Source organism: Rosa chinensis, chromosome 4, assembly GCF_002994745.2.
Source record: "Rosa chinensis cultivar Old Blush chromosome 4, RchiOBHm-V2, whole genome shotgun sequence".
Classification (NCBI taxonomy): Eukaryota; Viridiplantae; Streptophyta; class Magnoliopsida; order Rosales; family Rosaceae; genus Rosa; species Rosa chinensis.
The window spans coordinates 66,854,711-66,866,459 of record NC_037091.1 but is presented as its reverse complement, the minus strand read 5'-3'; the positions used below and the strand labels follow the sequence as shown (position 1 = coordinate 66,866,459).

Genomic DNA, 11,749 nt, shown 5'->3' with positions numbered 1-11,749 from the left:
TGGCGGACCCATTTATTAAATGGGTCATGGCGGGTTGACCCATGGCTGACCCGCTTTTTAATCGTGCGGGTTCAACCCGCTTTATTTCGTGCAGGTTTCGAGTCGTGTTATCAGGTCGTGTCGGAATTGACAGCCCTATTCCACACTCCAATAGTCCAATCCCTCGGCTCCAATTCCAATTCCCCCACTGCTTCTTCCCTCTTGATGATACACACTTGTGACGAAGCTCTTCACGCTTCCAGCGTTGACCTCTCATTGCAAAGACTATAGTCTAGACTCTAGAGGCTTTAAAGAAGACCAGACGGTTTCTATCAGCAGACCTTAACAAACCTCTCCTGCTCGACCACACAACTCGCAGTCCCCAATTCCTCCCTCAATCACGCCTACGGCTTATGGCCTGCTGCGAAACGGAGTGAACAAGACATTGTTGGTGGGTTAACTGACTGGAATAAGTCCATAAGGTGAAACCTTCAACGACCAAGGTATGAAATCGGTAGCTAGAAGCCTAGAACTAGTCTTCCCAGATGGAAAGCAGTACCAGTCCACTTTTGCGTTCTCATGATGCAGCTTAGTTAATACTTAATACTAATTACAAATTTACAATGTAAAACCCAAACAATTGGTCCCAGAAGGTGAAATATTAGATTACTGGTTTTTAAGACCAGGCATTCTTGGTTACAAGAAGCTAATTATGCTATGCAGTAACAGTAAGATAAATAAATAACAAGAGAATAGGACACTGTCTATGCTGTTGCATGAACGGTCAATGCAACAGTGAGGCAGTCCTAAAGAACAATGCACATAACTAATTCACCATCATGTGACTGAATCCTCCCCAGAATGTGAACTACGCAATAATTTTAATTCAGCATCATGTGATCAAATCCTCCCCCAGCTTGTAGCGAAGGAATCCGGCTCCCTCCAACATTTTGGAGCAACAATTGCAGCCATTTCCTAGTTGTTGGATCTTCCTGGAGATGAGCATGACTGTCAGAATTATCATTAAAATCTTTTTAAAAGTGACAAGAAGAATGAATAAAAGAAATACTTACAACAAGGTAAGTACTAAAAGTAGCATCTCTTAACATATCTGGAAGGCAACTTCTTAAAGCATCACAAGCCCTGCACAACAAAAGAACAAAGAACAAGTTTGTTAGAGCACTAAGAGAAAACTTAAAGGGCGTAGGAAAAAAAAGAGTTAGTACCTTGGGTTTTCTGACAATCGAAGGTAACATCGAATTATATGTTTCAGTAGGCGTGACGAGGGTTGCTCAGCAAGTGCTGCAACCATGTTCCCTAACACTCGACCAACTGCAAAAAACCGCTCTGCTGTTGTACAAATATAATCCAAGCCCATATCATCCAACAAAATCTTTTGAACAATAAATGTGGCAACCTGCCATAACAAGACCATTTGTCAGACAAGTACTTCTGAACCAGCCCCATGTAAGAGGGAAGGGGCCTAATACAGTATAATCAGGACACTTTACATGAAATAATCAGGGCACTCAACTGTTTTTGAGAGTTCACTGCCCATTTCCATGGTACGAAGGCACAATGGAATTATTTCTGTTGACAGAAGGAAACTAATAACTTCTGTATCATCAACCTGACAAAAAAAGAATGAAAACAGAAAAAGAAAAGAAACATGTTATGGAATCATAAGAAACTTATGAACAAAAACTAAGTAACAAGTGCAGAATACTATATCATCATCCATTATCTGTGTCTCTTCATGCCTCCATGCAAGAGGGAGAGACAGAAGACAATGGCATCTAGTCTTAATTAAAAATTTACAAGAAGATTATAGAAGTACTAGTTACATATATTTTCAAAAGAATTAAGCAGCCAAAGCCAGTATGCAAAATCAATTCCCAAAACTGGGTGAAAGTTTGACCTAAGAAGGAAATGATCAAGAAGTTATCCAAGAAAAGAGTACCTTGACTAAGGCTCCGATGACACCTAAACTTGTAAGCCTCAAGTACTCAAATGGTCTTGACTTGCTCGTTGTATTGAGGAAAGGATACAAATATAAGGGTATATGAGCTGCAACACATATAACAGCTTATCACTAAATAAGCATAACACATATAACAGCTTATCATGAATATGCACATTTAAGCACCCATTAAGAGGGGAAGACTGTATACATAACATAAAAGGGATGTATTTGATTCCCACCTAAATATTGGCAGTCATTCAGTGATTAAGTATCTAGATACTATGTCTAGATATTCCCTAATATGTACATCATAATATATCCCTATCCATGCTTCATAAAGAAATAAATCAAACTGTTCAGTATGTAGAACCTTATTTAGTGGACTGAAAATTTAATGAAAGAGAAAGTTCAAGAAGGTCAGGGCATAAGCCACAATCTTTAAATTCACAAAATGGTGATGTCATAGGGAAAATAACAGCCTGTTTCTTGTCATACATCAATATTCCACCACGTGACAAGAAAGACAACTTGAAACAGATCAAAGGCCAACTTACCATTGAGGAACAGCATCCTTGTATCTGGGTGGGAAGCCACGCACTGGTAGCAAATAGAAGATTTGACAAGAGAATTGTTAGTCAGAAGAACTCATGAACAGTAACTGACAAAAGCAAAATTGATCTTTAAAGTCTATGACTGTCCAATGGCCGTTGCCAGAAAATAACGCTACTAGCAGAAGAAGAAGAAGCCCATCCATGTGATCATCACTATGAGTCAGAATGAGCTTCTCATTTCAATGAATACAGCCAAAACAAGCAAGGCTGATGTAATGATTATAATATAACAAAAATTAGAAACTAGCAAAAGGAAAGAATGTGACCTGAAGAAGAGCAAGAGCATTGCAAACTCGATTTGACTGTGCCGGAGTCAGATTTGGTGGCGACAGAACAGGGTATATTGAAACTATCTCCTGCAAGTATAAATGCAATCCACATAAGGGAACCGCATTAATAAAAAAGAGTAAATAACCGCAGTAAGCATCTAAATCCTAAAATCCAAGCTGGTATGTACAGAGCACAGAAGCATGTGCATGGATAACAAATCAACACAATAAATTTCTCAATATGCCGCTTCAAGAAACTGTCTGATCTATCTAGCAAAATAATTCATATACATCTTAGACTAACAATTAACCATAAAAAGCTTTCCCAGTGGTATACCTCAGCTATTTCCATATAACAAATTACAAAGAAGTATGTAAAAGAAGCAGCAGTATTTATATTTTGCCCAAAGTATTCCTCAGGTGGTTGCAAGGACAGAGGTTCTTAGAGGTTATATGGGCTATAGCCTCAACCAAAATTTTTAAGGACTTTTTCATAATCTATTATTAGCTCACAGGCCAACTATATCCCAGCCAATTCCCCCAGTCCTAGGCAACGCCAAATTGAAACTCTGGCTCTGTCCTTGAGTGGTCGATCTAGGCTTCTAGCTATGTTCAGACCTACGAAACCATGTGAAAATAACATGAGACATTTGCACTCAAGCGATATGGAGCTATACTAAGATTCCAATTTAGTAAAGAGCGAGACAAAAAATACTATCACCATACTAGTATACCAATTTAAATAACATACCTGTAACAGTGCGGCAATAGTACCAAAAGAATTCCACAACAAAGGAGCCAAATCTTGAAAAAAATCTCTCTTCTATAAATAAAAACAGAAAGAAACACAAGTTACCTGTATGAGTGCAGCAATAGTACCAAAAGATTTCCACACGAAAGGAGCCAAATCTTGAAATAATTCCTTGTTCTAAAAAATAAAACCAAAAGACACACAGTTTATATGGCAGCATACCAATGTAGTATATATTAATTGCATTATGACCTAAAGGAAAAACATGAGTACAAATAAAAGAGGGCTATGACATGCAATCGATGTAGAATAATTAACTTGAATATCTCGTGAAAAAAAAAAAATTGTACAATCACAAACATATAACATATATCTGTTGAAAGTATGCAGATTAGTTTACCATAAAACATTTTTAACAAGCCGCTCCAAGTAGTTTAAAAGACCTTATGTAATAAAGAAAATGCTAAAATTCTGCACCTTTCACTGTAGATAACAAAGGAACCTTCAATCATTTGGAAGGGATGCCAATTCGATTTGACCCATTTATAATCGTGTTGTTTCTAGAAAAAAACTGACATATGTTGCAAACTAAAAGTCACTCTATAAATTATACAATGACTCGTACAATACATAAAAAGATCGAAAAAAGTTTATCATTTTTGCCAAAATAATATTGTTGAAGCATTTTTATTGTGTCAAAATAGGGTGGTAACTTCATGTCGGGTCTGAGTCATGTCATCGTTTTGTGTCAGACATTGCCACCCTTACTTTTGGTAGTTATCTCTATAAACAAACATGGAACAAAGAAAGCATTGACATTAATAAAGATCAACAAAATTCCAAAATACCGAGCAGACTTGACACTACACTGTTGATATAATAAGTGATAGAACCAAAGCTTGGTGTAGCTCACCTTAGAAAGTTCAAGAAGCGCATTTTCTCGAAGATCTGGATTACTTAGGTCAAGCACCAAGAGCTCCGCCGATGCCATTTTCCGATCCTTGTTTGCTTGAGATCCAGCGATGGTTGGTGCCGAAACGCTTGGACCTCCATACGGTACATTTATTGAAAGGGACTGGGACCGATTTGCCATTAATTGCAAATCTCCTCACTTCACTTTTTGTCACTACACAAGTCAGGTATCAAGATTTCAGATTGAAGATACAAATTTAATAGGAAGTAATAGGTCAAAACAGAAACATTAGACAAGTGGAAATGAAAATGGAAACCAAATATTGAGATTAATATTTACTTGACGTGCCCATTACCAAAAGAACGACTAACTGTTAATTATGGGCTGTTATGGAACAAAAGTAACAAAATTTAAGTTTGTTTGGCAATCTACAAAACCAAACCAGCTGTGAATGTAGTAACTGGTGCACGATCTTCTCTTTTGGCACACTTGTACAAACAAGAACAAGTTCATAATTTCACAATTTAGCAACATTAGAAATTCCTGCTCACACACAAAGACAAAATTTTTTTTTTTTTTTTCTAGTGGATGTTTAACATATCGAATATCAACTGATAGGTTTGAATCCCAGAATTGGTTGAAAATCTGGGTTTCTCGATCACCCCATTATAGCTCAAGAGCACGAAAGATTTCGTCCTTTCCAATTTTGTAATCAAAAGTGATTAGAATTTTTGGAAAATCACCAGGAACGCTTAGTTGGTGCTGTGTTGTATTAAAAAAAAAAAAAAAAAAAAAAAGAGTTATGAGCAAGTGACCTAACCAACATGCATCAAAACCACCCAGTACAAGAAATTGAACATCAGAAGGGTGTGGGGGGGCCAAATTCAATTCATATAAGTGAGCATTGAGAATAGATAAAATCGCATCACGCTTTTGTAAAATAATTGCATGGTGAACATGAAAACATAAAGAAGACATAGAATTATAGTTGAAGGAAGCAGATCATTTGGTTGCAGGTTCCTCACCTTTGGCGGACTACGGAGACGTTGCTGATCTCTCTCTCTCTCTGGCTTTTATGTCCCTCTTCGTCGGGCTCGGGTTTTTTATCTTCGGGTTAACAGGTACTGGGAGTTGGCCCACACTTAAAGCCTCTAGTTTATGGTAATCATTAATTCTTTTCGAGTCAAGTGCTACCCGGGCCCTTCTGGTTCCGGTTGCATCCAGACTCCTTAATTCCTAATCCTAATTAACCATTAGTAAAAAGTAAAACAGTAAAAATATCACCACATCTTCAGTGTTTTGTTTTAACTACATTGACAAGCTCAAAGCTGCAACAATTAGTACTCTCAGAACCTCTCACTTGCGAATGAGAGACTTATACTACTCACCCAAATGATACTGGACAATATATATCTCAGTGTTAGGAATAGATGATATTCACAACAAGAATGTTGCATAATTTGGTGATATTAGATAGCAACAGCCAACAGGGCCTTTGGGTAAAAATAACTCTGGTGATTCTCTTGGTTGGATAGTCCAAACTATCCAGAGCACAAGCTTAATGCACAAAAAAAGTCTTTCCTAATCATGATTATCTGAATTTAAGGTAAATAGAAACTGTTTCTGTGTATGTGTGAACAAAATACAGATAAAGATTTCATCTGAATTTAATTCTTGTGGAGAATTGCCTTGCGAATATTGATTCATCCACCATTTAATGTATACAAATTGGACCAATTGGTATTATGATTTGTCTCATGAATCTTTCAGTTTCAGCAACCATGAGCCACAACAACAGACTCGCCTTAACACAAACACCTTTAACCAGTCAAGTGATGAAGTGATATGTAAAAGTATAATGGTACAAACAAGGACTAAAAGCCGCACGCAGTAGGAGATGAAATAGCCCGAGTCCCACCTGCAACCAACTTATGAGTTTGAAAGCCACTATTCTAATTCTTGATGCAGGTAGATGTCTAACAAGAGCAATTTAACTGTGCCCACAGCAATGCTTAAATCTTCACTGCACAAAAGGCACCCCAGAAGGAACCCGCCTCACATATTCCTCATACTGTGACCCAAAAAACTGCCTCAAGTAGAACTCTTCATAAGGAATTCTTTGTTGAAAGAAGCGCCAAACTACGAGTGCAAATGCAATTGTTGATATGGGATTACAAAGCATTATCTGAGTGCCCACTGACCAGATGAAGAAACCACAGTAACCTGGATGACGAACAACTCTATAAATTCCATTCGTAACCAACTGGTGATGCTCAGAGGGACGAGTCCTTATGAGATGTGTGAATGAGCGACCAGCTGTGATTATTGCCATCTTCCGAATGATTTCCCCTATTATAACCATTGCAAGGCCTGAGTTGCTGACCCACCAGTGCTCCTTCAGACCAGGGAACAAAATGATTTCAATAAAGTACTCCAGCAAGGAAAAGATCATCGCAACAAGGTAGTTTTTGCTGATCAGAAGAGATTTTAGAGTAACATTAGTTTTCCCATGAATGCTGGCTGCTAAAATGTATTCTGAAACATGAAAAAAGATCATCGCCGCAAACATCTGAGACAACTGTCGGCAAGCTGTGTAAGTGAAGACTTGCTCCATCTTTGTTACAATAGGGTGAATCAAGTTTTGGCTCTGCTGCATGGAAGTGAGACCTAAGAGGAATCAATGGCCTCAGTGAAGGACTAGCAATCTATGTTTTGCAAGCTGAAATGTAGAAACAAAAAGTTTTCTGGGGGCTTTTAATCCAGACCTGCAAAGGATGAAACGGTATATGAGATGAAGACCGAAAATTGTCTCTGAATATCAACGCAAACATGCTTCAAGAAGGACATCCTGCACAAAATAAAACTAATACCTTTGAGGATGCTGTTATGCAAAAGTTCTCGTAGCATCAGGATTTATTTTCCAGTGCAAGAGTTGTGTGTGAAAGCTTTCTCGGGAGACAAGATTGTTGTGAATGCAACAACAGAGAATCGATTTATGATGATGTACCATTCGAAGTTGAAGGCTTGGAACAGAATTAAGTTGGTTTTTGTTTTGTTGAGTATCAAATCTTAAAACACCAATTAAGTTACATAGAGAACTAAACCAAGCTTTGTAAAGCAAACAAGCACAGATATGGTGATTTCTAGTTTCAATTTCATCCAAGTAAATCACGGGACCCAGAAGCAGACAACCTCATATTCAATTTCGAAACAAGAAGCAAGTTTGAATTCATGTGGTTTCCCAGAAGACCGACCGGGTATTGAGCTCGTGCGGAAATTCAAAAGAAAGAAAACGTGAATGGAATTGATTATGGGGTTCCAATTCAATTTATCAAAGAAAAAACATGAATGGAATCGAAAGCTTACCTCCTCCTGATGATGATGATGATTAATGAATGACTGGCCGGAGCGATCTGCTGCTGCTGCTCTGTGTTTGACCGGTGACCACCGTTTCTGCGACGCTACTCTTATTTTATGTTTCTTTTCTTAATTATAATCCCTTGTGAATTATTTATTATACTTACTTTTCTTTCTTCTTCTTCTTTTTTGTTTCTTCTTGAGGAATTAGGGCTCTTTTTAGTGCTTAATGAATAATGACCAACCAAATTCAAATTCAAATGATTCTAAAAAAAAAAAAATATTCAAATTCAAATGGGGTATTGCAATGACCCCATTTGAATTTTAAGAAAGGAATATTGAAAAGATGGCAAAAAAGGGATAAAGATGAGGAGCAAAGTGTGCCTGCTTTAACAAATAACTTGGTTGCCATTTCTTTCCATTGCTCTCAACTCGATCATGTTTTATATGGCTAGCTTTGAGTGTGGTACATTCTCTGCCCTTGAACTTCCAGGCCACAAAAAAATACATCATTACATCTCGCTGTCATTACTAGAATTCGTACAATTTCTTCTCTACTGTTGAGAGTGTTGACCCTAAAATCACAGTATTTGTGACACACTCTATGCATCAGGGCAACTCAGCACAATAGCACCACTAATGTCCTCTTTCTTGAAAACAGATCAAAATCTACCTCAAACTCCGGTGGATTCCCCAAAAACTAGCATAAACTCATTAGGGGAGTCTCTTGATAATAGTTAGCCTGCACTACCTCTATAATCTCAAAGCATTTCAAGCAACAGGGATATTAGGTTCGCCTAAATTCACAAACGCCTCAGCACGGGCCATGCGCACCATTGCCGCATTCCAAGATACAAGATGGTTCATAAATGTATCCACATACTTTCCTCTCTCATTCTGTTAACAACAAGATACCCAAGGTTTAGTCATAAAATACTTGAGGTTGTGGTCAGAAAGTGAAGCTTATAGTAGACACATACCTTGTAATCCAGATAATAAGCATGCTGCAAGAAAGCAAGTCAAGACATTATCAGCATACTGAAGAAAAAATTCATCTTCATCTCCACAAAGGGAGAAGAAAAGGAGAGAGAGAGAGAACACACCTCCCACATATCCAAACAGATTATCGGCTGCACAATAAGAGATGACAATCAATGCAACTTCTAAAATAATAGAAAAGGTAAGAAATAGTATTCAAAAACAATGGCTTTACTTACTATGTCATCCCAGACAAGTGGGCAAATGGCATTTGAAGTTCTAACTATCTTGAGTTGTCTCTCTTCTCTCTTTACTAGGAAAAATGAAACCAAGGAAAATACTAAGTAATGACAGGAGATTATTCACAAAACAAGGCCATAAGATGATTTCCGTAGCAGGTTTGTACAAACACTTCGTAACAATAATACACTTGGTGGCTTGCAATCTTCTGGAACAATGTCAAGCACGAGTGCATAATAATAGTCATGATTACCTGATAACTATATCATAATTGTTATCTATCGAAATTTCAAGATCTATGACATGGATATACGATGTAGGTTCTTGCACTTCTATTACAAGAAGAATAATATAGAGTATTGTTTATCATTATCCTTCAACACAATGATGGCTAACTAGAAACGTTAAAAGAAAGCTCCAAATGAGGGTTTTTCATTCCTTAAGAATTCCAAGCACATTGACACAGATGCAGAAATTGAATTAAGAAAGGACTTACAAACAAGCCAAACCCAGCCTGAGCCAAATAGAGTTAGCGCTGCCTCTATAAACTTCTCTCTGAAACTTGTATAGGAACCAAAATCCTTTTCAATCTGCTCAAGTACACCTAGTTTGGGCATGTCCCCTCCTCCAGGTTGCATGGATTCCCAAAAGAAGTCATGATTCCAGACCTGCAAGGAGAAAGTCAAAGAATCTCATCCCATAGTCCCAACTCAGATGGAAACTACAAATAAAGAATAGTTTGCCTTGTTGTCTCATATCAACTATGAACTACCAAACAAATGCAAAAGGTCTCACATCCCCTTCTGCAACACGTCTTCGGTTTGAACCTTTTTAAAATGATGTACCCAGAAAAAAAGGATTGAAGTTTGAAACTTTCAATATTTAACCAGTATGAAACACCATGAAAAACTTTTAGGATAATCAACCAAAGAAAAAAAAATTGAAGAAGTTAAAGCCAGAATCTAGCATGCTCGGTTTACAGTCCTACTTGGTGGTCAATTCTTCTCCATCAACCTCTCACCCAGATCCACCCTTGCTCTACTTATACCTCTATCATTTCTGCCATTACAAGTAAAGCGTGCTATACCTGGAAGATACTCTCCAGGCTACATGATCACTTATAAATGTTCCTCTAAACGTATAAACACCCACAGACGAATGTTTCCTGTCACTGACCAGTAATATATAGCTGACAATCTAAGTTGATACCTGGGCAGCGTTGTTAAATTCTGGTAAGGGATTCCCATTATTATATGTTGCTTTGACAAGTTCATCAAAAGTGTAGCCATACAGTATGTCACTCTTCTCTAGCTGTTTGTTCAAACCTTCCAAGTAGTTACGATGATGGCCTCCCCAGTGAACCTCCAATGTCCTCCGACTCATATAGGGTTCCAAAGCATCCTAAAATAGAAACAGTGGCAGATCACTCAAGGAATGTATAATGATATGATATGTCAAAAATTTATAAGGAGGGATTCTGTACTTACAAGTTTATAAGGTGGTTCCTTCAAGCCATAGTAAGCAACAACTCTAGAAGCTCTCTGTGACCCATGGGTCCATCTTTTCTGCTGCTTACACTGATGAATACATAAAATCAACAGACACATTATGTAAAACCAATACAACGTAAAAGAAATCTACAATGGAGCATATGAAATTGAAACAGTAGTCCAGAACTATTTAAACACATTCAATAGAAGCTCAAAAAACTAATGAACTGAATTCAAGAAGTCCTCAACTTCCCCTGTGGAGTACTCATCCCCTCGAATCAGACAGTAAAAGATACATAAACAACTATCTGGAATTATAAGCTTTCAAATACTAAAAGAAATAGTTCGTAATATTAGACTTTCAACATTTCATAAGCAAACACCTACATTAGCGGCTTCATTCTTATTGTCGCTAGCTAATCAGAAAACCAATAATAGGAGAATGTATAAACTCCGATCTCGAAATGTATTATAATCAACACAGGAGAAAACCCAGAACTTTCATCAACATTTTGGATTTCTAAAATGTTTGAATGAATGCACATCTAGTTCACTGATAATACTCTAAGGAAAGTAGCAATAGATGTTACAGACCAAAAGCTGTTTACTAGAAGGTGGCAATGAAGCCATAAAGTTACAGAAAGACATATCTAAATAAATAAATAAAAAGGATGAATTATTCCCAATATGCATATAGCACAACCAAAGCATGGAAGAATTAAGAAGAATAGAAAGCGGCAAGTACCTGACGATGAGAAAGGTTGGGAGTCTTCAAACAGTGAGAAGAGTGAGTCAACAAAAGATGAGAGCTTGGAGGAGGAGAAGAAGAGGATAACATTGCTCTGGTAAGAGAGGATAACATTTCACAGTAGAAGGTCTGTGAAATCATTCTAGTTTGAGTTATCAGAGAGAAAACAAGAGAGTGATATACTGAACAAGTGAAGAGGAGAATTATTTATGCCCACTGTCCCCCAACTCATCCAATATGAAATGGAAAGTAAAGACAGTTTAGCTCGACAGAGAGAGAAGCATTACCTGGGTGCAGTCAAGTTTAGAGCTTTCCGATTGCGGCTTCAGGTATGATTGCTTTTGGGTAAGGTTCAGTCGAGTTGAAGCAAAGCCCTCTCCTCCTTGGACTTGGACGGACACGAAAAAGCAGCAGTAAAGCTTTCAATTTTATCCCTCCTGTAAAAACATA

The 11,749-nt window shown here is 37.6% G+C and overlaps 3 protein-coding genes across 7 annotated transcripts; all 3 read right to left on the bottom strand.

Moving 5' to 3' along the window:
• Positions 1-579: 579 nt before the first annotated feature.
• On the bottom strand, positions 580-5,663 carry LOC112200363 (CCR4-NOT transcription complex subunit 9). 2 transcript variants are annotated; one of them, XM_024341388.2, is made up of 10 exons: positions 5,512-5,663; positions 4,487-4,699; positions 3,574-3,645; positions 2,820-2,909; positions 2,497-2,539; positions 1,940-2,046; positions 1,514-1,609; positions 1,206-1,396; positions 1,053-1,122; positions 580-971 (listed from the first exon to the last, which is right to left on the bottom strand). In XM_024341388.2, exons 2-10 carry the CDS (start codon positions 4,664-4,666, stop codon positions 861-863), a joined length of 960 nt encoding a protein of 319 aa, XP_024197156.1. In that variant the 5' UTR covers positions 4,667-4,699; positions 5,512-5,663; the 3' UTR covers positions 580-860. The 2 variants fall into 2 exon arrangements, with proteins under 2 accessions (XP_024197156.1, XP_024197155.1); XM_024341387.2 differs by lacking the exon at positions 3,574-3,645 and adding an exon at positions 3,679-3,750 and having other exon boundaries at positions 5,512-5,662.
• Positions 5,664-6,167: 504 nt separating this feature from the next.
• On the bottom strand, positions 6,168-8,082 carry LOC112197795 (protein-S-isoprenylcysteine O-methyltransferase A). 3 transcript variants are annotated; one of them, XM_024338644.2, is made up of 3 exons: positions 7,853-8,082; positions 7,252-7,334; positions 6,171-7,153 (listed from the first exon to the last, which is right to left on the bottom strand). In XM_024338644.2, the coding sequence occupies exons 2-3, from the start codon at positions 7,331-7,333 to the stop codon at positions 6,507-6,509; spliced, it is 729 nt and encodes a 242-aa protein (XP_024194412.1). In that variant the 5' UTR covers position 7,334; positions 7,853-8,082; the 3' UTR covers positions 6,171-6,506. The 3 variants fall into 3 exon arrangements, with proteins under 3 accessions (XP_024194416.1, XP_024194412.1, XP_024194414.1); XM_024338648.2 differs by lacking the exons at positions 7,252-7,334; positions 7,853-8,082 and adding an exon at positions 7,357-7,824 and having other exon boundaries at positions 6,168-7,251; XM_024338646.2 differs by lacking the exon at positions 7,252-7,334 and having other exon boundaries at positions 6,171-7,251.
• Positions 8,083-8,231: 149 nt separating this feature from the next.
• LOC112197794 (superoxide dismutase [Fe] 3, chloroplastic) lies at positions 8,232-11,747 on the bottom strand. Of its 2 annotated transcripts, none has more exons than XM_024338643.2 (9): positions 11,587-11,747; positions 11,297-11,428; positions 10,549-10,638; positions 10,271-10,462; positions 9,558-9,729; positions 9,061-9,134; positions 8,947-8,973; positions 8,824-8,847; positions 8,232-8,740 (listed from the first exon to the last, which is right to left on the bottom strand). In XM_024338643.2, the coding sequence occupies exons 2-9, from the start codon at positions 11,411-11,413 to the stop codon at positions 8,615-8,617; spliced, it is 822 nt and encodes a 273-aa protein (XP_024194411.1). In that variant the 5' UTR covers positions 11,414-11,428; positions 11,587-11,747; the 3' UTR covers positions 8,232-8,614. The 2 variants fall into 2 exon arrangements, with proteins under 2 accessions (XP_024194411.1, XP_024194410.1); XM_024338642.2 differs by having other exon boundaries at positions 11,297-11,441; positions 11,587-11,705.
• Positions 11,748-11,749: the final 2 nt, after the last annotated feature.